This window comes from Heptranchias perlo, chromosome 2 (genome assembly GCF_035084215.1).
Source record: "Heptranchias perlo isolate sHepPer1 chromosome 2, sHepPer1.hap1, whole genome shotgun sequence".
NCBI classification, from domain to species: domain Eukaryota; kingdom Metazoa; phylum Chordata; class Chondrichthyes; order Hexanchiformes; family Hexanchidae; genus Heptranchias; species Heptranchias perlo.
In genome coordinates, this window is record NC_090326.1 from 64,429,031 (window position 1) to 64,455,066 (window position 26,036).

Sequence of the window (26,036 nt, forward strand, 5' to 3'; positions counted from 1 at the left end):
CCTCCTTTTACAATCCACTCCCCTCTCACTCTCCCACTCTCGAGCCCCCTTTTACAATCCACTCCCCTCTCACTCTCCCACTCTCGGGCCTCCTTTTACAATCCACTCCCCTCTCACTCTCCCGCTCTCGGGCCCCCTTTTACACTCCACTCCCCTCTCACTCTCCCGCTCTCGGGCCCCCTTTTATAATCCACTCCCCTCTCACTCTCCCGCTCTCGGGCCCCCTTTTACAATCCACTCCCCTCTCACTCTCCCACTCTCGGGCCCCCTTTTACAATCCACTCCCCTCTCACTCTCCCGCTCTCGAGCCTCCTTTTACAATCCACTCCCCTCTCACTCTCCCACTCTCGGGCCTCCTTTTACAATCCACTCCCCTCTCACTCTCCCGCTCTCGGGCCCACTTTTACAATCCACTCCCCTCTCACTCTCCCGCTCTCGAGCCTCCTTTTACAATCCACTCCCCTCTCACTCTCCCGCTCTCGAGCCCCCTTTTACAATCCACTCCCCTCTCACTCTCCCGCTCTCGAGCCCCCTTTTACAATCCACTCCCCTCTCACTCTCCCGCTCTCGGGCCTCCTTTTACAATCCACTCCCCTCTCACTCTCCCGCTCTCGAGCCTCCTTTTACAATCCACTCCCCTCTCACTCTCCCGCTCTCGGGCCCCCTTTTACAATCCACTCCCCTCTCACTCTCCCACTCTCGAGCCCCCTTTTACAATCCACTCCCCTCTCACTCTCCCGCTCTCGGGCCTCCTTTTACAATCCACTCCCCTCTCACTCTCCCGCTCTCGGGCCCCCTTTTACAATCCACTCCCCTCTCACTCTCCCACTCTCGAGCCCCCTTTTACAATCCACTCCCCTCTCACTCTCCCGCTCTCGGGCCCCCTTTTACAATCCACTCCCCTCTCACTCTCCCGCTCTCGAGCCTCCTTTTACAATCCACTCCCCTCTCACTCTCCCGCTCTCGGGCCTCCTTTTACAATCCACTCCCCTCTCACTCTCCCGCTCTCGAGCCTCCTTTTACAATCCACTCCCCTCTCACTCTCCCGCTCTCGGGCCTCCTTTTACAATCCACTCCCCTCTCACTCTCCCGCTCTCGAGCCCCCTTTTACAATCCACTCCCCTCTCACTCTCCCCCTCTCGGGCCCCCTTTTACAATCCACTCCCCTCTCACTCTCCCACTCTCGAGCCCCCTTTTACAATCCACTCCCCTCTCACTCTCCCCATCTCGGGCCTCCTTTTACAATCCACTCCCCTCTCACTCTCCCGCTCTCGGGCCCCCTTTTACAATCCACTCCCCTCTCACTCTCCCGCTCTCGGGCCCCCTTTTACAATCCACTCCCCTCTCACTCTCCCGCTCTCGAGCCTCCTTTTACAATCCACTCCCCTCTCACTCTCCCGCTCTCGGGCCCCCTTTTACAATCCACTCCCCTCTCCCTCTCCCACTCTCGGGCCCCCTTTTACAATCCACTCCCCTCTCACTCTCCCGCTCTCGAGCCTCCTTTTACAATCCACTCCCCTCTCACTCTCCCGCTCTCGGGCCCCCTTTTACAATCCACTCCCCTCTCACTCTCCCGCTCTCGAGCCCCCTTTTACAATCCACTCCCCTCTCACTCTCCCGCTCTCGGGCCCCCTTTTACAATCCACTCCCCTCTCACTCTCCCGCTCTCGAGCCCCCTTTTACAATCCACTCCCCTCTCACTCTCCCACTCTCGGGCCCCCTTTTACAATCCACTCCCCTCTCACTCTCCCACTCTCGGGCCTCCTTTTACAATCCACTCCCCTCTCACTCTCCCGCTCTCGGGCCCCCTTTTACAATCCACTCCCCTCTCACTCTCCCGCTCTCGGGCCCCCTTTTACAATCCACTCCCCTCTCACTCTCCCGCTCTCGGGCCCCCTTTTACAATCCACTCCCCTCTCACTCTCCCACTCTCGAGCCCCCTTTTACAATCCACTCCCCTCTCACTCTCCCACTCTCGAGCCCCCTTTTACAATCCACTCCCCTCTCACTCTCCCACTCTCGGGCCTCCTTTTACAATCCACTCCCCTCTCACTCTCCCGCTCTCGGGCCTCCTTTTACAATCCACTCCCCTCTCACTCTCCCCCTCTCGGGCCCCCTTTTACAATCCACTCCCCTCTCACTCTCCCGCTCTCGGGCCCCCTTTTACAATCCACTCCCCTCTCACTCTCCCGCTCTCGGGCCCCCTTTTACAATCCACTCCGCTCTCACTCTCCCGCTCTCGGGCCCCCTTTTACAATCCACTCCCCTCTCACTCTCCCCCTCTCTGGCCTCCTTTTACAATCCACTCCCCTCTCCCTCTCCCACTCTCGGGCCCCCTTTTACACTCCACTCCCCTCTCACTCTCCTGCTCTCGGGCCTCCTTTTACAATCCACTCCCCTCTCACTCTCCCGCTCTCGGGCCTCCTTTTACAATCCACTCCCCTCTCACTCTCCAACTCTCGGGCCTCCTTTTACAATCCACTCCCCTCTCACTCTCCCGCTCTCGGGCCTCCTTTTACAATCCACTCCCCTCTCACTCTCCCACTCTCGAGCCTCCTTTTACAATCCACTCCCCTCTCACTCTCCCGCTCTCGAGCCTCCTTTTACAATCCACTCCCCTCTCACTCTCCAACTCTCGGGCCTCCTTTTACAATCCACTCCCCTCTCACTCTCCCGCTCTCGGGCCTCCTTTTACAATCCACTCCCCTCTCACTCTCCCTCTCTCGGGCCTCCTTTTACAATCCACTCCCCTCTCACTCTCCCGCTCTCGGGCCTCCTTTTACAATCCACTCCCCTCTCACTCTCCAACTCTCGGGCCCCCTTTTACAATCCACTCCCCTCTCGCTCTCCCACTCTCGAGCCCCCTTTCACAATCCACTCCCCTCTCGCTCTCCCACTCTCGAGCCTCCTTTTACAATCCACTCCCCTCTCACTCTCCCGCTCTCGGGCCTCCTTTTACAATCCACTCCCCTCTCACTCTCCCGCTCTCGGGCCTCCTTTTACAATCCACTCCCCTCTCACTCTCCCGCTCTCGGGCCTCCTTTTACAATCCACTCCCCTCTCACTCTCCAACTCTCGGGCCCCCTTTTACAATCCACTCCCCTCTCACTCTCCCGCTCTCGGGCCCCCTTTTACAATCCACTCCCCTCTCACTCTCCCACTCTCGGGCCCCCTTTTACAATCCACTCCCCTCTCACTCTCCCGCTCTCGGGCCTCCTTTTACAATCCACTCCCCTCTCACTCTCCCACTCTCGGGCCCCCTTTTACAATCCACTCCCCTCTCCCTCTCCCACTCTCGGGCCCCCTTTTACAATCCACTCCCCTCTCACTCTCCCGCTCTCGGGCCCCCTTTTACAATCCACTCCCCTCTCACTCTCCCGCTCTCGGGCCCCCTTTTACAATCCACTCCCCTCTCACTCTCCCACTCTCGGGCCTCCTTTTACAATCCACTCCCCTCTCACTCTCCCGCTCTCGGGCCTCCTTTTACAATCCACTCCCCTCTCACTCTCCCCCTCTCGGGCCCCCTTTTACAATCCACTCCCCTCTCCCTCTCCCACTCTCGGGCCCCCTTTTACAATCCACTCCCCTCTCACTCTCCCGCTCTCGGGCCCCCTTTTACAATCCACTCCCCTCTCCCTCTCCCACTCTCGGGCCTCCTTTTACAATCCACTCCCCTCTCACTCTCCCGCTCTCGGGCCCCCTTTTACAATCCACTCCCCTCTCCCTCTCCCACTCTCGAGCCTCCTTTTACAATCCACTCCCCTCTCACTCTCCCGCTCTCGGGCCTCCTTTTCGGCTCTACTCCCCTCTCACTCTCCCGCTCTCGAGCCTCCTTTTACAATCCACTCCCCTCTCACTCTCCCGCTCTCGAGCCCCCTTTTACAATCCACTCCCCTCTCACTCTCCCACTCTCGGGCCTCCTTTTACAATCCACTCCCTCTCACTCTCCCGCTCTCGGGCCCCCTTTTAAACTCCACTCCCCTCTCACTCTCCCGCTCTCGGGCCCCCTTTTACACTCCACTCCCCTCTCACTCTCCCGCTCTCGAGCCCCCTTTTACAATCCACTCCCCTCTCACTCTCCCGCTCTCGGGCCCCCTTTTACAATCCACTCACCTCTCGCTCTCCCGCTCTCGGGCCTCCTTTTATGATCCACTCACCTCTCGCTCTACTAATCTCGGGCCTCCTTTCTTGATCCACTAACCTCTCGCTCGCCCGCTCTTGGGCCTCCAATTAGGCTGTGCTCACCTCTTGTTCTCCCATTCTCAGGCCTCTTATCTCACTTTATCTCACAGATTTACGCTTTATCTCACAAAGTGTGCTGGATTCTAGTGCTATGCTGGGTCCCAAATCAGCCAGGAAAGCTGGATCTCCTGGTGTGGCAGGCTAGGAAACAGCAGATTTCCAGCGTATCCGGGTCCCTGCCTTTTCCAGTAAGTTCCACCATTCTCCCGCTGGAGTTATGGCGGAAGACTGGCGGAACCCCTGTGAACCAAAAATGTGATGCTATGACAAATGCTCCTTTTTGCTTTTTTCAAGAAAAAGGGAGTAGTTAAGCATCTCCACTATTATTTGTATCAAACTATCCTGCAATATTAAAAAATTGGAAAAATCCTACAACCTTCTGAAACAGAGATCTTGTAATAGCACAGCATAAATAATTTGGTTGCTGTTTGTTAATGGATGAATTTTTATTTATTCATTCTTACATTTGTGAATTTTTGTGGCCTATTTATAGTCGCAATTAGCGAAACTTTTTAATATTGTGGTAAATTCTGCAAAAAGTATTTTATTTCATTTAATAATTTTATTAAATTAAAATTCATTCGGATCTGGATGTCAAATTCCAAGTTTTGCAATTTGCCAACTCATTTCAACTTTGGTGATCTCTCATTGCAGCAGCTTGGATCATCATGCACAGGAGAACTCAGAATAACCCTAGGGGAGTGGCTAGAAATGTGGCAAATGCAATTCAATGTAAATAAATATGAAGTAACACCTTTATGAAAAAAGAGCAGATGTTGAAAATATCCCCTAAAATTTTCAGTGGAGTGGAGGAATAAAATGTCGAATGGTGCAGATACACAGATTGTTAAAAGCATGATTGCAGGTGGGAAAAGCCATGGGCAATGGGATTTTGGATTTTACATATAAAGGTATTGAATGCAAAAGCAAAGCAATGTTGATGAACCTGTGCAAAACATTGGTTAGGCTACAGTTGGAGTCTATATGCAGTTTTGGGCACCCCTTTAAAAAAGGAACCACGGGAAAAGTGCAATAGAGATTAACTGGGATAATAGCAAGGAGGAGAGGCTTGAAAAGTTAAGATTGCATTCACTGGAGTAGAGACAGTTAAGGAAAGATCTAATCAGCATGTTCAAAATTATGAAAGTGTTTGCAAAAGTAAGCAGTGAAAGATTATTTCCATTTGTGGCTGATTCAGTAATAAAGGGGTATACATTTGGGGTTAGTAATAGAAGCTTAAAGAGGGAGTTTAGAAGCAATTTTTCATGCAAAGGCCTTTTAGAATATGGAATACATTATCACAAGTGACTATTGAAGCTGAGTCAATTATGACATTTAAGAGGGAGCTATATAGATACTTGCAGCAGAAAAATATTAAACAGAATGGCAATAAAGCAGGGAAAAAGCAGGCAAATGGTGTTGAAGTATTTGATTTGGTGCAAGCACAGTACAGTCACAGCAAAGATTTTATAGATGCATCAAGAAAAAGAAACTAGTAAAGGAAGAGGTGGTCCATTAAAACAGATTCATTTATGACTTGGGAATAGAGTGCATTGTATAATTGTTAAATAACTATTTTGCTTCACTGGAGAAGTAAAATATGATGCTAGAGGTACAAAGAAGGGTAGAGATCTATGAAGCAAAGGAACTTTTCAATTCAATTAGTTTATCTATTATAATTTTCCTGTTTATTAGTATAAATGTATAAACTAAATGAATGAAGCAAGACAAATTTACAGATCCAGATGCATTCCATTTAAGAGAATTAAAAGAAATAGGTAAGGAATTTGGAGGGGGTGAATCTCCTTGGGGATTCCCCCGCTCTGCCGCCGTAACTTCAGCAGAAATTTAGCAGAAGCCCCACTTACCCGAGTATATGGGGTTTCTGCTGAAGATATGGCAGCAGAGTGGAAGAAGTCCTGAGAAAATTCACCCCATAATCTTCCAAGCTTCCTGGATTTGGAGATAGTACTATAGGATTTAAAGGTAACAAATACACCTTTGTTCAAAAAAGAAGGAAGCTACAAACCAGGTAACTACAGGCAGTGAGTTTAATTTCAGTAGTGAAAATTGCTAGAATCTGTAATTCAGGACAGTAAATTAACATATCGATAAATATAAGAATGATTAGGGAGAATTAGCATGATGTTGTGAAAAAGGTGCTCATGTCTAACATAGGAGATCAAGGAGGGGCCATGAAATGACACTGGCGAGCAAAATAAAGGAAAATCCTAAGATGTTTTATAAGTATATTAAGGGTAAGAGGATGACTAGGGAAAAAATAGGGCCCATTAGGGACAAAAATGGCAATCTGTGTGTGGAGCCGGCAGATGTAGGAGGGGTTCTAAATGAATTTTTTGCATCTGTTTTCACTATGGAGAAGGACGATGTAGACATAGAAATACGGCAGGGGGACTGTGATATACTCGAACATATTAACATCGAGCGGGAGGAGGTATTGGCGGTTTTAGCAGGCCTAAAAATGGATAAATCCCCAGGCCCGGACGAAATGTATCCCAGGCTACTGTGTGAGGCAAAGGAGGAGATTGCGGGGGCTCTGACACATATATTCAGAACCTCTCTGGCCACAGGGGATGTGCCAGAGGACTGGAGAACTGCTAATGTAATACCATTATTCAAGAAGGGGAGTAGGGAAAAACCGGGGAACTACAGGCCAGTGAGCCTAACATCAGTGGTAGGAAAATTATTGGAAAAAATTCTGAAGGACAAAATTAGTCTCCACTTGGAGAAGCAAGGATTAATCAGGGATAGTCAACATGGCTTTGTCAAGGGAAGATCATGTCTGACTAATTTGATTGAATTTTTTGAGGGGGTGACTAGGCGTGTGGATGAGGGTAACGCAGTGGATGTGGTATACATGGATTTCAGTAAGGCCTTCGATAAAGTCCCCCACAGGAGACTGGTCAAGAAGGTACGAGCCCATGGAATCCAGGGTGCCTTGGCACTTTGGATACAAAACTGGCTTAGTGGCAGAAGGCAGAGGGTGATGGTCGAAGGTTGTTTTTGTGACTGGAAGCCTGTGGCCAGTGGGGTACCACAGGGATCGGTGCTGAGTCCCTTGCTGTTTGTGGTCTACATTAATGACTTGGATATGAATGTAAAAGGTATGATCAGTAAGTTCGCTGATGATACAAAAATTGGTAGGGTGGTAAATAGCGAGGAGGATAGCCTCAGTCTGCAGGACGATATAGATGGGTTGGTCAGATGGGCGGAACAGTGACAAATGGAATTTAACCCGGAAAAGTGCGAGGTGATGCACTTTGGAGGGACTAACAAGGCAAGGGAATACACAATGAATGGGAGGACCCTAGGCAAGACAGAGGGTCAGAGGGATCTTGGTGTGCAAGTTCACAGATCCCTGAAGGCGGCGGAACAGGTAGATAAGGTGGTAAAGAAGGCATATGGGATACTTGCCTTTATTAGCCGAGGCATAGAATATAAGAGCAAGGAGGTTATGATGGAGCTGTATAAAACACTGGTTAGGCCACAGCTGGAGTACTGTGTGCAGTTCTGGTCGCCACACTACAGGAAGGATGTGATCGCTTTGGAGAGGGTGCAGAGGAGATTCACCAGGATGTTACCAGGGCTGGAGCGCTTCAGCTATGAAGAGAGACTGGGAAGATTGGGTTTGTTTTCCTTGGAGCAGAGGAGGCTGAGGGGGGACATGATTGAGGTGTACAAAATTATGAGGGGCACAGATAGGATGGATACTAAGGAGCTTTTTCCCTTCGTTGAGGGTACTATAACAAGGGGACATAGATTCAAGGTAAAAGGCGGGAGGTTTAGAGGGGATTTGAGAAAGAACTTTTTCACCCAGAGGGTGGTTGGAGTCTGGAACTCACTGCCTGAAAGGGTTGTGGAGGCAGGAACCCTCACAACATTCAAGAAGCATTTGGATGAGCACTTGAAATGCCATAGCATACAAGGCTACGGACCAAATGCTGGAATATGGGATTAGAGTAGACAGGGCTGATGGCCGGCGCGGACACGATGGGCCGAAGGGCCTCTATCCGTGCTGTATAACTCTATGACTCTATGACTCTATCTAACAGAGTTCTTTGACAAAGTCACTGAGGTGGTGAATAGAGGAGGATCAATATATGTTGTATGCATGGATATCAGAAGGCATTTGATAAAGCTCTACACAAATGATTGTGAACTAAAATGAAGCACATGGAATTGGAGGTAACTTGATGGCATGGATAAGAAATTGATAAGAGGTATGATGCAGCATTGGTGTTCCCCTGGAATCAGTGCTCGCTTTTCCCTCTGTGTATAAACAACCTAGATTTGTAAATAGACAGGATTATAGCCAAAACTGCAGATGTTACCAAACAAGGAGATATAATGGGTGATACCATGCTCTCAGTAAGGAGCTATGCTCAGTAGAAGTATGGGTGAGGAAATCAGAGCTAATGTTGTCACCCTATCTCCGTCTTTGCTCTCATTGATCATGACTTCCAACTTGAAATACAGGATCATGGAATCACCCCATGGTGAATTGTAAAGAAGCAAGCTGCAAATTGCAAAAGAACATGGATTAAACAAGTTGTTGGAATAATGATTGATACAGTTAATGGAACTTATGTTTTTAGGCTTGACTTATTTTTCATAAAATTTGAACTAAATTATTTAAAAATGAGTTTAGAGAAAAAATCTTCACACAATAGGTCATGAGAATATGGAATATATTGCCATTGAAGACCATAAATGCTGAATCAATTGAGGTATTTGAAAGGAAGGTAGATATTTACATGAAAAACATAGTTATTAGGGCATATGAAGAAATGATAGGGAATTGGGAATTAAATGTTAGGCCTGTCATGGCAAAATAATGAAGCAGGCCCATTGGGACGAATGGCCTATTTCTGTTCCAACGCTCCTATATGCAGTAAGATATTCAGCTACTAGTTCAGTGTTTCTCAAACTTTACAGAGTATAACATCTTCTGACAGTGGAGATCGAAAGAACTTGCATTTATATATAGCACCAAAGTGCTTCAAAGCTAGTGAACTACTTTTAAAGTGTAGTCACTGTTATTTTATAGGCAATCAATTTGCACAGCAAGGCTCCACAAACAGCGACAAGACAATTAACCAGTTTATTTATTTTGGTGGTGCTGGTTGTGGGATAAATGTTGGCCAGGATACAGGGAGAACTTCCCTGCTCTTTTTGAAATGGTGCCATGGAATCTTTTATGTCCACCTGAACAGGTAGATGTGTCCTCAGTTTAACATCTCATCTACAAGCCCTGCCGTGGGACTTAAACACATAACTTTCTGACTTAGCTGAGAGTGCTATCAACTGAACCAAACTGGTACAGGAGGGGGAAGAAGAGAAGCTCAAGCATTGCATCTGCATTTAAAACTCGGAGTAAGCTATAGGCTGTCACTCAAAATTCACCAGAACAACTGACAAGATTGCCCATTCTTTCCTTCTCTCTTTTCCCAGGATCTATTGCTTCCAAATCTCAGCTGCCAGTAATAGCTCTATAATTTCCTGATTGTGAACTGCAGAACTTGAGATTTGTCTGCTTATCACCTTCACCATTTAATTTCCTGGCATTCTTACATGGGTGACTGGGGCAATGAGCATCTATTTTCAAAGATTAATGGCTGTAATCCGTGTATGGCCAGAGGCTGATTTTGAACTACCTCTCAGCCATTTTGTTAATATTTACTTTCCATAGTACTATACAATCTTACACTTATATTTTACGACTTTGTCTTATTTTTGACCATGCTAGTCGTGTACATATCACTTCTGTCACACTGGAGCATTTGAATGGAGCTTATAAAGCGGAGGAAGGTAATGGGCATATCAGAGACCCCTATCTGAAGGACCACAACATCAGGACCCACTTAGTGATTAACCCAAAGGTAAGTGTTGATTGGTTATCCTCCTGTCTTCTTTATGGTATAATTCTTTCAACTGTCTGTGTCCAAGGCATGGTTCCTGGACCACAGTTCTGGCAATGTGGCCTTCAAAGCCCAGGCAGCTCAGTCCTATTTGCACTTATAATTCTTATTTATCCTGTTTGAATTTTGTGAGCCTGGAGGTTCGGAAAGGGCTGTTCTTAGCATTGTTGCCTCATTGCTGGATAAATCCTAAATCAATAGACCAAGATCTGTTAGTATCAGAAACTGGAGATTATTGGGAATGAGGATTTAAATTTTGTGTGTTACTCCCAAGGCTCCATGCAGCCCACAAAGAGAAAGGTTGGACACACCCTCTTTAAATTTTGTGAATTGTGTTGTCTTTTGAAATCTTCTTTCAGTGAAATTCTTTCAAAAATGTAATTGATAAAACTTATAGGGTGGAATATTTCCCCATTGGCTGCAAAAAATCCAATCCTCACTGACAACAGCATCGCCAGTGACATGTTTGTGGAAGAAATTTTTCTTCCAGGAACTGGCAAAAGGCTGAGGAAGAAAAATAGGCCGAATCTTGCTGGAGCAGGGCATCTCTCAACGTGTGCCGTTAGTTAGACTTTCTCCTGCACTCTTCAGCTCGAGAAATTTCTGCCATGTAAATTGCTGGAAGTGCGAGCTGCTAACGGTGCTGTGAGGGCAGTGGGACATCTGGGACCTTAGTGAACAGCAGGACCAACAGTCTATCTCCTTAACCAATGAGATTTAAGGATTGAGAAAGAAACAGAGGAATGACGGAGAAGGTGGGGGAATTAGAGTGGGTGAATTAGCATCACATCAGGTACAGAAAGAGAAATAAAGAGAAGGGAAGATAGACTGGAGCAAGAAAGAGAGAAAAAAGAGACAAAGGAAAAGTAAGAAAAAGATTAAAAATTTAAAATTTTAAATTTTAAATTTTTTAAATCTAAAGAAGAATTTACTACGTGCAGGAATGAGAATGAACAGTTTAAATTGTTCCCTTTCTGGGCCGGAGAAGTTGATTGGCATTATTTTAACAATTATCACATTATTAAAAGGGTACTTACACTGTTAAGTACGAGCCCAAACTTACTATGTCGAGTTTAATGGGCAATTAATGTGCAAATGCAGCAAGTTCTTAAAAATAACCGGGAAGTTCATGCAAGGCAAACTGCGGAGTGACATAAATCAACCAGCAGGTTATGGCGATTCGCAACTCATGGCGTATCTCTACGCCTGAACTTGCTGGCCAATTTGCGCGTTAATAACGACTTGTGTCGTGAACTGGCCGTCATTTTTCCAGCAAGATTTGACCCAACATTTCCTCCTATTAATTGCTAATTTTTTTGTATGAACATTTTAATATGAATTTTTCCCTGGAACACGCACAGATTACAGGGGATGCTGAGAGCAGTTGCATTCCATTTAAATGGAAAAGTTGGTTTGATAAGAAAAAAATGTCAGGGGAAATGAATGACTCAGAAGAATAGGAATAAGCTTTATTATTTATTCATTGGATCCTCTGATTCTAGATGTAGCTGCACAATGCATTATCTTTACCCTGTCCTTGAAAAAAATTATGTTCATGAAACTTTGAATTTACATTTGTACCACGAGAATCAGTTTAATTTTCAAATATTTTAATCAAGTAGATTTGATAGTTGCAGTTTGTTTTATATTTTATTTTGCTTTCTAACAGTTTTCATTGGATGTTATTATGCTTTCTACTCCTTTGCCTTAAAAATATTAATTTTAACGTCCTTTGTCAGCCAGGTGTGTGCCACATGTGGAAACCCATCACCATGTTTAAGATTCGACAAACCAAGCAACTAAAAAGTTTACAGTGTGAAATTTGTGTTTTTCCAATATGGAGAGTGCACACTCTCTCCCATAGAGACATACCCAACTTAATTAAATCTAGAGAACTTATATGCAAGACTTAGCGACCCAGTGTTTAGCACAATAAGCACAACAAATGTGGAGGTAACAAACCAAGTCTGTGGCCAAGTGATGCAGTGACACAACACTCCCACCCACATTGATGGCTGGCAAAGTGCAAGTGGTTCAGAATGAGATGGAGGTGAGGAGGATGGCCCTAATTGTTAACTCAGAACACTGTTCAAAAGGGATGGATGAAGAGGACTTGAGGGCATAGCTGACCATTGCACACCATAATGATGGCACTGCCTGTGGTAGTGTCGCCACAAATGTCCTTGCAGAAATAGCACAGTTCTGTGCCTGCCTGTTTTCGGGCTCATAACCTGTGTTGCCACTTCTATGTGGTCACTGTCAAGTAGACACACTGTCAAGTAGCCTGTAAATGTACTGGCAAATGGGAACAGTCTGCCTATGGTGCAGTTTAACCTGACTGGCATCCTCGATTGCTCCTCCTTTTCTTCCTCCAGAAGACATAAGTAAGGGGAATTCTATTGGGGAACCCATTGTCCAAATATTGTGGACATACCAAAAATGTAAGTGCCAGTAGAGATGGTACAAAGCTACCTTACAAACTAAAGTGAAACAGGAAAGAAACATAAAATAGATAAGAAGAAAAGTTTGGAAATATCCTGATATGTTGCTATAAATCTCACTATATGGCTCTTCAATTGTACTTCTGGAAACAGCACACCCAGCAACTTTGGACAGCCATTTTATATGCGTGGGTGGATGATTGAATGTTACACCGACGCAAACACCAGGAAAATGTATGAGTTCAATGAGGCCTAAAATGGTTGGAACTCTTGTGGAACAGATCTCCAACTATTTTCCAAGTTGGTTACACCCACTTATGCCCGTTAATCGCGTGTAACCAATTGGAAAGTGCACACTTTTGAATTTGAGAGGCAGGGAGCCCAATTACTTGAAATGACCAAAATTGCTGAAGAACATTAGTTTAATAATGAGTGTACCTACTGATTGTAATTGGCTCTCTTTCATGGTCAAGCTTTTCCAGAATTGTTCTTCCCATGATGTCATCACTTTGGGTAGATTTTTCAAATCCTCACTACGTGGGAGGACTTGCTGAAACTATCCTTATATATGTCCTTAAATCTTTTTGTGTAAACCAAAATAACTTATGAACAGATGAATGGACAGAAAAAAAGGTGTGAAAGTTAATCTTAATTTTTGTAACAGTTTGATTTTTGGAAAGAGTGCTGGTAGCGAGACTTCTTTAAGGTGAGTGTGATCCTAAGGCATCACTTTAACTTTCTATTCTGATCATATGTATTTTTTTATGGAGTTCATGAAGGCTATAGAACATCTTGATTACATGACCTTTACAAAGTACTGATTTTTAACATCTTTATTTTAAAAATTACAGGTGGAGAGACGTAGCCCCCAGCACCATTACAGACATCGACACACTGCAGACGGAGCCAAGATGAGAGCCTCTGTTCGTATGACCAGATACCTGGAGTCCTGGGGAGCAGCCAAACCCTTTGCACACTTACACCATCGAGACAGTATGACAACTGAAAATGGCAAAATCAACACTGTTGTAAGGAGGAGCTGGTGTATTTTATATTTGGGAGATTGTTTTGACTTTGTACAGTCAGAAGCTTCAGAAGCTTCAAAAGAAAGTAACACTTTCAGAAAGAAAACCATAAGTTCCATTTATGTATACATTGTATTAACCTGTGTCATGATTGTGTTACATATGTGTAGTTTGTTGTATTGTGGAATGAACCTATGGGAAGTTGTAATGGTTCTTACATGCTTTGGGGAGATGCGTGCAAATGTAGATTTGAAAGTCCATGAAATCAAAGGTGACAACTTCAGTCATGCCTGTATGATGAGTTTCCCATGGGTTACAGAGAATGTATGCAATTATTTAAAAGGGGCTTAGGGTGGGAGTTGCAGTGGGTTAGAGCGCTGTCCTTTTCTAGAGCTCAAATCAATGAGAGGAAATTCACCTTTCAACATAAAAGAAAACAAGGTTACAACATGAAATATGATCCAATTGGTCTCAACACGGTTCATGTTGTTGAAAGGTCCAAGCTTAAACCTATCTATAATTCAGCATTATTTGGCACCAAATTGATATTCTTACCCAGAGAAGCCACACAGATGGTGTGGGAGATTTACAATGTCACACTTGTGCAGTACATAGAAGAGGATGCTACATTTCAAATTTAACCTGAGTTGTACCTGGCCTGCAGTGCTTGATACTGAACATGTAAATGGTGGAAAGCTATTCATTCTTCAGCATTAACACCTCTCAGGCAGTTAGTGCTCAAAGCTGCCATCACATCAGAAATTTTCCAGATTAATCTACACTATTTATGTGTTCTGTAAAATCATAGAGAGAGCTCTGGGTGGTTGAGGGTGTACTATGGCTCCAGGGCTTCAGAGGACTCCCTTAAGCCACATAAGTGCTTTATGGGTGCTGTTAAATCCCATGATTAACTAGTGTCTGTGCAATCTATAATTTGTTGCTGCAGTTATAACAATAGTCTCAATTAAATGGAAAAGACTGAAATCTGTGAGAGGGTATTGTGATATGACTGCTCTGGAATAATGATCTATCCTCTAAATCAGATGACAGTAATGGAATAATTGTGCAGCACTGAATCATGATTATAAGTGAATTAAGAGTTTAACAGAGTATGTGAAAAACTGTACAAGGAATGAAGACACCTCATCCTAGTTATAAGTTAGTTAAAACACTAGTGTCTGAGTTTTAACCTTGTTGCTACATACCTAAGCATTTTAAACCTGAGCATAGCAAATAGTAGTAGTGAGCAATTATGATAATCTCACGGCAACATTAATAGCCCTGAGATTATTGATTTTCTCCACAAAATTGATACAATACCAGAAAGATTTGAATCAATACCAGCTGAGAACTGGTACTGCTGTAATACCACAAGTTGAAAACTTATTTAAAAATGAGTAGACTCCTCTCCCATTATAACAATAATTTAGGTTAATAGTCCTTTACCCCTCTACTAATATATCTATTATATATTTTAAAAACAGACTGGTTTGCAACATTCTGTTTCAAAACAAATTGATAATTCCTATGTCAGGGTCCATAAATAGCAAAATTTAGCCGTTATGATATTAAAAGACCTTTGCTGTAATGTTAGCTGCATACCCCATTACTGGTATTGGCCTGAGAGTCAGCATGCAATTGCACTACAAAGGCATTGAGTAGCAGCATAGGAATCTTTCAACTTTAATCGTCGGCGATAGGATCAAAAATCTGTTGTACGGAAACAAACTAAATATATCTGGAAAAATTACTTCTCACCTCTACTTGAAAATGTGTAAGTTTGACCCATTCTCCCAGAGTGGCCCAACCCATAGCACATCACTGTCCAGCTGTTTACATGTCCTCAGGTTCCTCTGGCCTCAATGGTAAATTGTATCAGAACCCCCCCTCCCCCACCAATCAGATCTCAACAATGAACCTCCAGAGCCCTTCCTGGTGCCTATTTGGCTTTTCCAAAATCTTTCATTTTCTGTTCATTCTTTTCTGCTCTTCGTTCTATTTTTAATCATTTTTTGCAAGTTCTTAATTATTAATTTCTCTAGGATCTGTAATATGGACTGCCGACCCCAACTTCTGCCTCAATCACCCCTTGATGTCAACCCTCCAGAACCCTCCATTCTCCCATTTCACCGCTTCCATTGGTTCAATTTTTTAAACATCTTTTTAACCTTCTCCATCTATTTTTCGCACATTTATTAATTATTACATTTTCCAAGATTGGACCTCTGGGCCGTACCACCTGTCCTCTCCTCCAGGTAAATTGTTACATTTTTTTCATTTTCGCCCGCTGCCTTTCTTCCTGCTCCTAGACCTCCTATTCCCATTTCGCATCTCGGACCTGCCTTGAACCCTGCACCATTAGGTTCTGAACTGTTGCCTCCTATTTGCCACTGCTTTCCTGTCTGCTTTCTCACCAAGCTGGTGGCCTGCATTATAAGCGCTCAGTGCGCATACAGAACTGTTATGCCAGTTTACTTCCAATGATCACACAGAATGGTGCGGGAAGTGAGCTGGAAAGATGACAAGCAGCCGGGGCTGGCAAATAGCAGGCAGCAGGCCTCAACCTGATGGGACACCTGGATGGCGGGTGGAAGGTAAGCGAGGAAAATACTTTTTCCATAGCCAAGAAAGCAGAGAGAGAGAGAGTGGGTGAAAGACTAGGAGAGAACAAGGAAATCCAGAGAGGGAGCATAGTGGTTATGTTACTGGACTAGTGATCCAGAGGCCTGGACTAATAATCTAGAGTCATGAGTTCAAATCCCACCACGGCAGCTGGGAAATTTAAATTCAATTAATTAAATCAAATCTGGAATTTAAAAAAACCAGTATCAGTAATGGTGGCCACGAAACTACTGGATTGTCGTAAAAACCCATCTGGTTCACTAATGTCCTTTAGGGAAGGAAACCTGCCGTCCTTACCCAGTCTGGCCGATATGTGACTCCAGACCCACAGCAATGTGGTTGATTCTTAATCGTCCTCTGAAATGGCCTAGCAAGCCACTCAGTCAAGAAGGCAGCTCACCACCATCTTCTCAAGGGCAATTAGGGATGGGCAATAAATGCTGGCCTTGCCAGCGACGCCCACATCCCATGAACGAATAAAAAAAATTAGCAGAGAGGTTAAAGAGTGGAGAGGTAGGAGGAGGGTTAACAGGGGAAGAGAACAGGGGCAAATGGTATGTTAGCCTTTATTGCAAGGGGATTGGAGTACAAGAGTAGGGAGGTCTTGCTGCAACTGTACAGGGCTTTGGTGAGACCGTAACTGAAGTACAGTTTTGGTCTCCTTACCTAAGAAAGGATATACTTGCCTTAGAGACGGTGCAATGAAGGTTCACTAGATTGATTCCTGGGATGAGAGGGTTGTCCCATGAGGAGAGATTGAGTGGAATGGGTCTATACTCTCTGAAGTTTAGAAGAATGAGAGGTGATCTCATTGAAACATAAGATTTTGAGAGAGCTTAACAAGGTAGATGCTAAGAGGCTGCTTCCTCTGGCTACAGAGTCTAGAACTAGAGGGCTTGGTCTCAGGATAAGGGATCGGCCATTTAGGACTGAGATGAGGAGAAATTTCTTCACTCAGAGGGTTGTAAATCTTTGGAATTATCTACCCTAGAGGGCTGTGGATATTGAGTCATTGAGTATATTCAGGGTTGCGATCGATAGATTTTTGGACTCTAAGGGAATCAAGGGATATGGGGATCAGATGGGAAAGCAGAGTTGAGGCCGAAGATCAGCCATGATCTTATTGAATGGTGGAGCAGGCTCGAGGAGCCGTATGGCCTGCACCTGCTCCTATTTCTTATGTTCTTATATTCTAATTGCAGAGTTGGAAGTCTAGCGAAGATAAGAGATGATGCCTAGGGGTGGGGGCAGGAGAGCCTGGAGAAGGACAGGCAGCATATCCTCCTACCTCCTGTGAAAAATGACAGGGGAGATATACTAGTCTTTTAAAAGTATATATATATTGATAAGTTTTTGTCAGAAATTTGCCCAAGTGCCATCTTGAAATGAATGTTTAAAAAAGTGCCAGATTGCATGTAAATACAAAGATCTGCAATGGTCCATTTTTCTTTTCTTGGAACTTTAAAAAAAAGTCTAACTTTTTAAAATCAGCCAAACTTCACTGAACTGAACGGCCAAACCTTCAGCAACTCGTTCACCACAACTGAAGTGGTTTATTTTTGTGATGTTCTGTACATTGTACTGTGTATCACATGATAATCACACATTTCCAACAAACTTCATTAATAAATTCAGTTTGTCATCTGGAGAGCTACAAATAATATCAGATGAATTGAGATCAAACCTACTGAGCAACAAAAAACTATAAATACATGAACTTGCTAGAGCGCTCGTTTCATTTCAGTAACAGTAGGCTTCTGTGGGGGGTGGGGGGAGGCGGGGTGCACAAGTGTAGAAATGCAGTTTTTGGGGATTCAAGAGTCAGGGGGATGGACAGGCATTTCTGCAACTGCAGACATGAGTGCTGAATAGTGTGTTGTCAGGATAAAGGATATCACTGAACGGGTGCAGGACATTATGCGAGGGGAAGGGGAACAGCCAGAAGTCGTGGTCCATGTTGGTACCAATGACATAGGTAGGAAAAGGGTTGAGATCCTTCAGGTAGAGTTTCAGGAGCTAGGAAAAAGAATAAAGAACAGGACCTCAAAGGTGGTAATCTTTTAATTATTCCCAGTGCCACGTGCTAGTGCGTACCAGGAGCAAAAAGATAGTGCAGGTGAACGCGTGGCTGGAGAAGTGGTCCAGGAGTCAGGGCTTCAGATTCCTGGGGCATTAGGGCCAGTTCTGGGGCAAGAGTGACCTGTAAAGCCGGACGTGTTGCACCTGAACAGGACTGGGACCAATGTTCTCGCGGGGAGGGGTTAACTAGTGCTGTGGGGGAGGGTTTAAACTAATTTGGCAGGGGGAGGGAAACCAGGACATAGCAGCAGAGAGGAGAGACAAGGTGCGTAGAAAACTAGGAGGGACAAACAGCAACAGAACAAAGAATAGTGTAGAAAGAGGAGGAATTAGATAGAGAAAGAAAGCAAAGCAGACTAGCATGGTGTTGGAATGCATATGTGTTAATGTGAGGAGCATTACAAATAAGGTTGTCGAGCTACAGGCGCAAGTTGCCATTTGGGGTTATGATGTAGTGGCTATAACGGAGACTTGGCTTAAACATGAGCAGGAATGGGAAATAAACATTCCTGGCTACAATGTATTCAAGAAGGATAGGGAAGGAAAAAAGACAGTGTGTGGGGGAAGGGTGGCAGTATTGATCAAGGATAATATTACAGTTCTACAGAGGGACGATATACTAGAGGGTTCAAAGACTGAATCTATTTGGATAGAGTTAAGGAATGGAAAAGGAGCTGTTACATTGCTGGGTGTTTACTATAGACCCCCAAATAGTGAGAAGGAGATAGAGAAGCAAATCTGTAGGCAAATTTCAGAAAAATGTAAAAATAATAGAGCAGTAATAGTAGGGGACTTCAATTACCTTAATGTGGACTGGGGAAAAAATAGAGTAAAGGGAAAGGAGGATGAAGAATTCCTGAAATGTGTATAGGAGAACATTCTTAATCAGTATGCTTCTAGCCCAATGAGGAAGGAAGCAATGCTGGATCTAGTTCTGGGGAATGAAGTAAGGCAAGCGGAGTGTGTTTCAGTGAGAGAACATCTGGGTAATAGTGATAATATAATTAGGTTTCAAGTAGTTATGGAAAGGGGCAAAGAAAAATCAAAGGTGATGAGAACCAATTTCAGAGATTTCAGAAGGGATGCACTGGAAACAAAGATTGTCCAAGAAAACATTAAATGAGCAATGGCAGGCCTTCAAGGCAGAGATAGTTTGGGTACAGATCAAGCATATTCTCATATGGAAGAAAGATAGGCCATCCAAAGCTGGAACTCCTTGGATGACCAAGAAAATAGAGGTTAAAATAAAACAGAAAAAGGAGGTTTGTGACAAATGTCAGGTACAGAATACAGTTGAAAACCAGGCAGAATACAGAGAGTGCAGGGGGAAATTGAAAAAGGATATAAGAAGGGCAAAGAGAGAATATGAGAAAAGATTAGCGGGTAACATAAAAGGGAACCCAAAAATCTTTTGTAAACAGTAAAAGTAAAAGGATAGTTAAAGGAATGGTAGGGCTGATTAGGGATATAAAAGGAAATCTTGTTGTGGGGCAGAGGGCATAACTGAGGTACTGAATGAGTACTTTGCATCTGTCTTCACAAAAAAAAGAATGAAGTTACTGTCACAGAAGAGGAGGAGGGAGTAGAGATATTGGATAGGATAAAAATAGATGGAAAGGGGATGCTAAATAGGTCGGCATCACTCAAAGTTAGCAAGTCACCCGGTCCAGGTGGGATGCATCCTAAGTCGCGGAGGGAAGCTAGGGCAGAGATAGCAGAAGCTCTGACCACAATCTTTCAATCCTCCTTGGATATGGCAGTGGTGCCAGAGGACTGGAGGATTGCAAATGTTACACCCCTGTTCAAAAAAGGGGAGAGGGATAAACTTGGTAACTACAGGCCAATCAGTCAATGTCAATGGTGGGAAAACTACGAAAGACCATTGTCAAGGACAAAATTAAATCTCACTTGGAGAAGCATGCGTTAATAAGGCACAGCCAGCATGGATTTGTTAAATGCAACTCGTTTCTGACTAACCTGATTGAGTTCTTTGATGAAGTATCAGAGAGGGTTGACGAAGCTAGTGCAGTAGATGTTTTATTTTATTCGTTCATGGGATGTGGGCGTCACTGGCGAGGCCAGCATTTATTGCCCATCTCTAATTGCCCTCGAGAAGGTGGTGGTGAGCCGCCTTCTTGAACCGCTGCAGTCCATGTGGTAAAGGTTCCCCCACAGTGCTGTTAAGAAGGGAGATCCAGGATTTTGACCCAGCGACGATGAAGGAATGGCGATATATTTCCAAGTCGGGATGGTGTGTAACTTGGAGGGGAACGTGCAGGTGGTATTGTTCCCATGTGCCTGATGCTCTTGTCCTTCTAGGTGGTAGAGGTCGCGGGTTTGGGAGGTGCTGTCGAAGAAGCCTTGGCTAGTTGCTGCAGTGCATCCTGTGGATGGTACACACTGCAGCCACAGTGCGGCGGTATATTGTATATATGGACTTTCAAAAGGCATTTGAAAAAGTACCACGTAACAGACTTATTCGGAAAATAGGATTACATGATATTAAAGGGGCAGTAGTAACTTGGGTACGTAATTGGCTAAGGGATAGGAGGCAGACATTAGTGGTGAATGGATGTTTTTCTGACTGGAGAGAAGTATGCGGTGGGGGTCCCCCAGGGGTCGGTATTAGGACCATTGCTTTTCTTGTTACATATAAATGACCTGGACTTGGGTATAGTGAGTACAATTTTGAAGTTTGCAGATGATACAAAACTTGGCAAAGTAGTAAATAGTGAGCAGGATAGTAGTAGACTTCAGGAGGACATAGACAGACTGGTGAAATGGGCAGACATATGGCAGATGCAATTTAATGTGGATAAGTGTGAAGTGTTGCACTTTGGGAGGAACAATGTGGAGAGGCAGTATAATCTAAATGGTACTATTTTGAGGGGGGTGTAAAAGCAGAGGGACCTGGGGGTGCATATTCACAAATCTTTGAAGGTGGCAGGACAAGTTGATAAGGCGGTTAAGAAAGCGTACGGGATACTTGGCTTTGTAAATAGGGACAATGAATACAAAACAAGGAAGTCATGCTAAACCTTTATAAATCACTGGTTAGGCCACATCTGGAGTATTGTGTACAATCCTGGGCACCACTCTTTAGGAAGTATGTCAAGGCCTTGGAGATGGTACAGAGGAGGTTTACCAGGATGATACAAGGGAGGAGGGACTTCAGTTATGGGGAGAGATTGGAGAAGCTGGGATTGTTCTCCTTAGAGCAGGGAAGATCAAAGGGAAACTAAATAGAGATATTCAAAATTATGTGGGGTTTTGATAGCGCAAGTGAGGGAGAAACTATTTCCTCTGGCAAGTGGGTCGGTAACCAAAGGTCATAGATTTAAAATAATCGACAAAAGAATTAGAGCGGAATTGAGGAGAAATTTTTTCACACAGAGGGTTAAGATCTGGAATGCACTAGCTGAAAGGGTGGAGGAATCAGATTCCATAGGAACTTTCAAAAGGCAATTGGAAATGTACTTGACGAGGACTAATTTGCAGGATTATGGGGAAAAAGCTGGGGTGTGGGACTAATTTGGATAGCTCTTTCAAAGAGCTGGCACAGGCACGACAGGCCGATTAGCCGCCTTCTGTGCTGTAAGATTCTATGATTCTATTTGTGCTGAGCTGTGAAGCAATGAGACGTGAGTTTGCACTTAGGAATCCCACACAAGATTTTGTTTAAAGCACTTCAGGGACGGAGAGAGAATTAGTAGCTTTGCAGCATGTTGTCTGCCTACCTAGGAATTGGTGCACAGCATGCTGGGGGCGGGGAGAGTTGAATCTAAATTTAAAAACAAAAAGGTGGTTGGAGAAAATAATAGTGATCCCGAGTGAATTCAACATCAAAAACATATGCGGCTCCAGACAATAATCGCTGCTAAGACTGAGAAATAGAGGTCAAAATTACAGGAATACCGCTCCGGCAGCAGAAGTGCAACAGAGTGGGACTCCCATCCGCTCTCATCCATCGCTGTAGACCCTGTCCCAAATCACGAGAATGGGATCTTTTGAATGCCAGATGCAGATGGCCCATCCCTGTACAGATGCTGTCCCAACAGCTGCCAGGAAATTTGGAGAGGAGCCTTGCAGGGCCAATGGCGGAACTGAGCCCCGGGAAAGGCCAAAGAGAAAATGCTAGAATTTTTTTTAATGTTCCTAAGAGTGCAAGAGGCCATTTTTGGAGAAGTAATCGATCCCCCCTGAAATTCCAAACCACGTCCCCAAGGTGTAGGGAGCAGGCAGACGGCTCGCTCGCCCCATCCCCAATGGAATTTGTGACATTATTTAAATGGAGTGATAAAATGATGGTTCTGGTTTCCGCTGCAAATTTCAGGCCCCCGGAAATTTGGCCCCATATAGCTAAGAGTGTTTAAAGAAACAGTGAAACAGGAACACTTAATTATATGTGTGACAACACCATGAAATGGTGTGTTTTCTTACTGTTTTGATTTTTTTCCAGAGAACAATGATCAAATAATATTCCACTTTTGCAGGACGTACCTATGGTTCAGTACCATTTCCATCGACGCACAGAAAGGTTAGTGTCAATTATCATTCTTCAAAGACAGCTTCTAATTCATTACATCCATCAGCTGTTATCCTGATCACTCTGTAAAAGCCTACATCTGCTCTTCTCTAATATTTGGGATTGTTGAAGTTTTGTACAGTGGCTCTGAAATTATGCTATATGGTAATAGTGTAGGAATGGTTAATGCATTCATCTGGAATTCCTTGTCTGTTATTTTAGCGGAGGCATTAGCCCATTTACTTTAAATGGCTAACTCCTCCACTAAATTATCAGAGAGAAATTTGATATGAACGCCTTAAGCATTTGTACATAATGGCCTGGAAAATCCATGGATGCTGATCCTAACAATTAATGCCAGGATCGCACCTGTTGGTGACCTCAAGTACATGGGGTCAGTGTGAGGTCAACTCATTTGAATAGCCATGGCATGCACATGCCAGCTCCCACAGACTGCAAAGTGTTAGAGATTGTATCAGTTTAGGCGGGTGCTGGAGCCACCCCAGAAAGTTGTCAGTATTTGCCCCATCAATCCCCTTATAAGGGGGCCAAACAATTCTTATGAATTATCGTGGCCTAGAAATTCGTGCACGCCTGTTCCCAGGTGCAAACTGAGCAACGGCGATGACTGCCGTGCCTTAACTGATGGGCAAGAGGACCACACGATATTGGTCCTCTTGCATCATCAGGAGGGGACCGGCATACTGTGGGCACTAGTCACACCCCAGGAAGCAGTTGACCGGTTGCAGGGAGGAGTAAAATCAGCCAGCTGGGATGCCAGCTGAAGATCTACAGATCCTAGTCCGAGGGGGGCAAGGAGATCGGAAAGGGGTCAGGTGGTGGCCGGCAGCAGCCCACAGTTTTGATGTAGAGACAGGAGAAGCATTCCTGGTGGGTTTTAAAAACTTACCTTTGTGTATCTTCTGCAGCCTCCAGCGACCCCTTTAAGGCCCAATGGTTAGGTGGCCCACTAGGGGCACCTGAAAGTAGCGTTGTTCAATATGGCAGTGGGCAAGCCACCTCTGCATATCGGGCACAAGATCTCGCACCCAGAAATTGATATATGTTGTACCCATTTTACCTGAAAAACAAGCAAAACGCATAACAATTTCTGCGTCTTATCTCTTCAGGGGTCCAGACTACCATCGAGGCCTAGACACCCCTTCCCCCCCACCCCCACCAAGGTGGGCCCCACTTTTGCTGAGGAAGACTCCAACTGTATGTAAACCCCCTCCATCGCTCCTGCCCTCTGCAAGGTCCCACAGGAACTGACGTATCTAGGTCCTAGCCTACTTTTGGAGTTATGGCCCTTATTATCCTAGAGAACAATTTCAAAGCCAGTGTATGTCAGCAAGTAACTACATGCAAGAGTTCTGCACATGAAGGGAAAAAAATTGCAGGGCTAAGGGAAAGGACAGGGGAGTGGAACTCGCTGAATTGCTCTTGCAGAGAGCCAGCACGGACTCGATGGGCCGAATGGCCTCCTTTCGTGCTGTAACCATTCTATGATTCTATGACGTGGTGATAAATACAACATGATGGGCAGCCTCAGAGGTTTTCTCAGAATTAATTGGTGTTATTTTTGGCTGATACAGGATCCCACTCTACATTGACAGATAACTATTTTTACTGTTGCAGAACAAAGTCACAGAAAAGGAGATTTGAGGAGGAATTAAATGAAAGGATGATTCGAGCTATTGACGGAATTAATTCACAAAAGTAAGTTTATATTAAAGAAAATAAGTATTACCCCCAAAGAAAGAGGAGGCTGACAAATTAGTAATAATTTAAAATACAGAGTTAAATATTAATGCCACTCAATTTTTCGTAGATTTGTGCCTGATGGGATAGTTAGAATACTCTTGATGGCTGTGGAGAAATTTAAAGCCTTGACTGCCTCACCATTTCTGTTGAAAGATAGCATGGATGAGCAAAAATTAGTGTAAGAAACTCATCAATGTGTGCTGCTGATTCCCAAAGATGAGTGCACAATCGTATGGCCACTAGCCTGCCAGAGATCACACATACCCCAAACAGCACCGAGTGCATCAGAGATCACCTATGTGCCATAAAGTACAGGTACCATCTCCAACATTCTCCTACGCCATAGGAATTAGGCAGTGACTGGCTGAGACCACTCTTCCCCCCCCCGCCGCCGCCGCCGCCGCCGCCCCATTTCTACCAGCTAACTAGGGATTGGATCATCTATCACAAAGCAGTGGAAATACTTTTATTGACCAATAAAAATACATCAAAAAGCACACTCCTCCATGACCATGATTCAATACATTTTACTCAGGGTCTGTATTGCTCTGCAAATCAACAGCCATCAAAAGTGCTACAGAATTTTGTCCTCGACATTGGATTCCTCCCTGCTACTTTTTTCACATTGTTTTCCTTGCCCCCACAGTTTTTCTGATTCTAATGCAGTACCTGGTTGTCTGAAACCAAATGGAGCCAATTAAAACCAATCTTCTAGTCCCCCTGATTTACAGGTCATTAATCACTCTGCATTTCACACATTGTGCACTTTAATGTAATTTCATTGATCTCAGCTCTTTGATGGACTGACGGTACAGAAGCTCGGCATTCTAGCAGGCTAGCAGATGAAATATGCAGGGCGTGAAATGCATGGGGATTAAGGAATAGCAAATCAATGGGAATTAGAAGATTGATTTGATTCAGACTCAGAACACCACAGGTGGAATCTTCCAAGGTCCCATGCCACCAGTGGGTCTTTGCACACAGCAGGAGGGTAATTGGAAAATCGGGAGGGTGTTGGCTGAGATTTTCTGGCCATTAATGTCAATGAATGCAAAATTGCAGGCATTGCACCCACAATTTTCTGCTAATCCACCCATTGCATGCAACGTCATGTTTGGGGCGAGGGGCTTCAGAAAATTCTGCCCAGGTTTTGGTGCACCCGATATTGCTATTTATTACTAACTGGCACTTAGTCCCTACCTATTTCATCTGGCAAGGACAGCTAGCTGTTAAGTGGCAGCCATAATTATTAACAGCTGAGCATCACAGGTGCCTCAAAAGCTAAGCGCAGTAAATTGTTTTTAAAATCATTTAGAATGCCTAGCAAAAGCAATCAATCTAACATTGCTTTCACAGCATTAAAATCTTTATTATATTTTGATTGAAAGATACTCAATCT

At 44.5% G+C, this 26,036-nt stretch overlaps 1 protein-coding gene across 1 annotated transcript in view; it reads left to right on the top strand.

Annotated features, from left to right (window-relative positions):
- LOC137339741 (adenylate cyclase type 2-like) overlaps positions 1 to 26,036 on the top strand; it is a 368,927-nt gene that overhangs the window by 250,782 nt on the left and 92,109 nt on the right. Inside the window, exons 9-12 of the mRNA XM_068001920.1 lie at positions 10,010 to 10,142; positions 13,474 to 13,650; positions 22,842 to 22,885; positions 24,512 to 24,592. Of these exons, the coding sequence (XP_067858021.1) occupies positions 10,010 to 10,142; positions 13,474 to 13,650; positions 22,842 to 22,885; positions 24,512 to 24,592 (435 nt within the window). The remainder of the gene's footprint in view (positions 1 to 10,009; positions 10,143 to 13,473; positions 13,651 to 22,841; positions 22,886 to 24,511; positions 24,593 to 26,036) is intronic.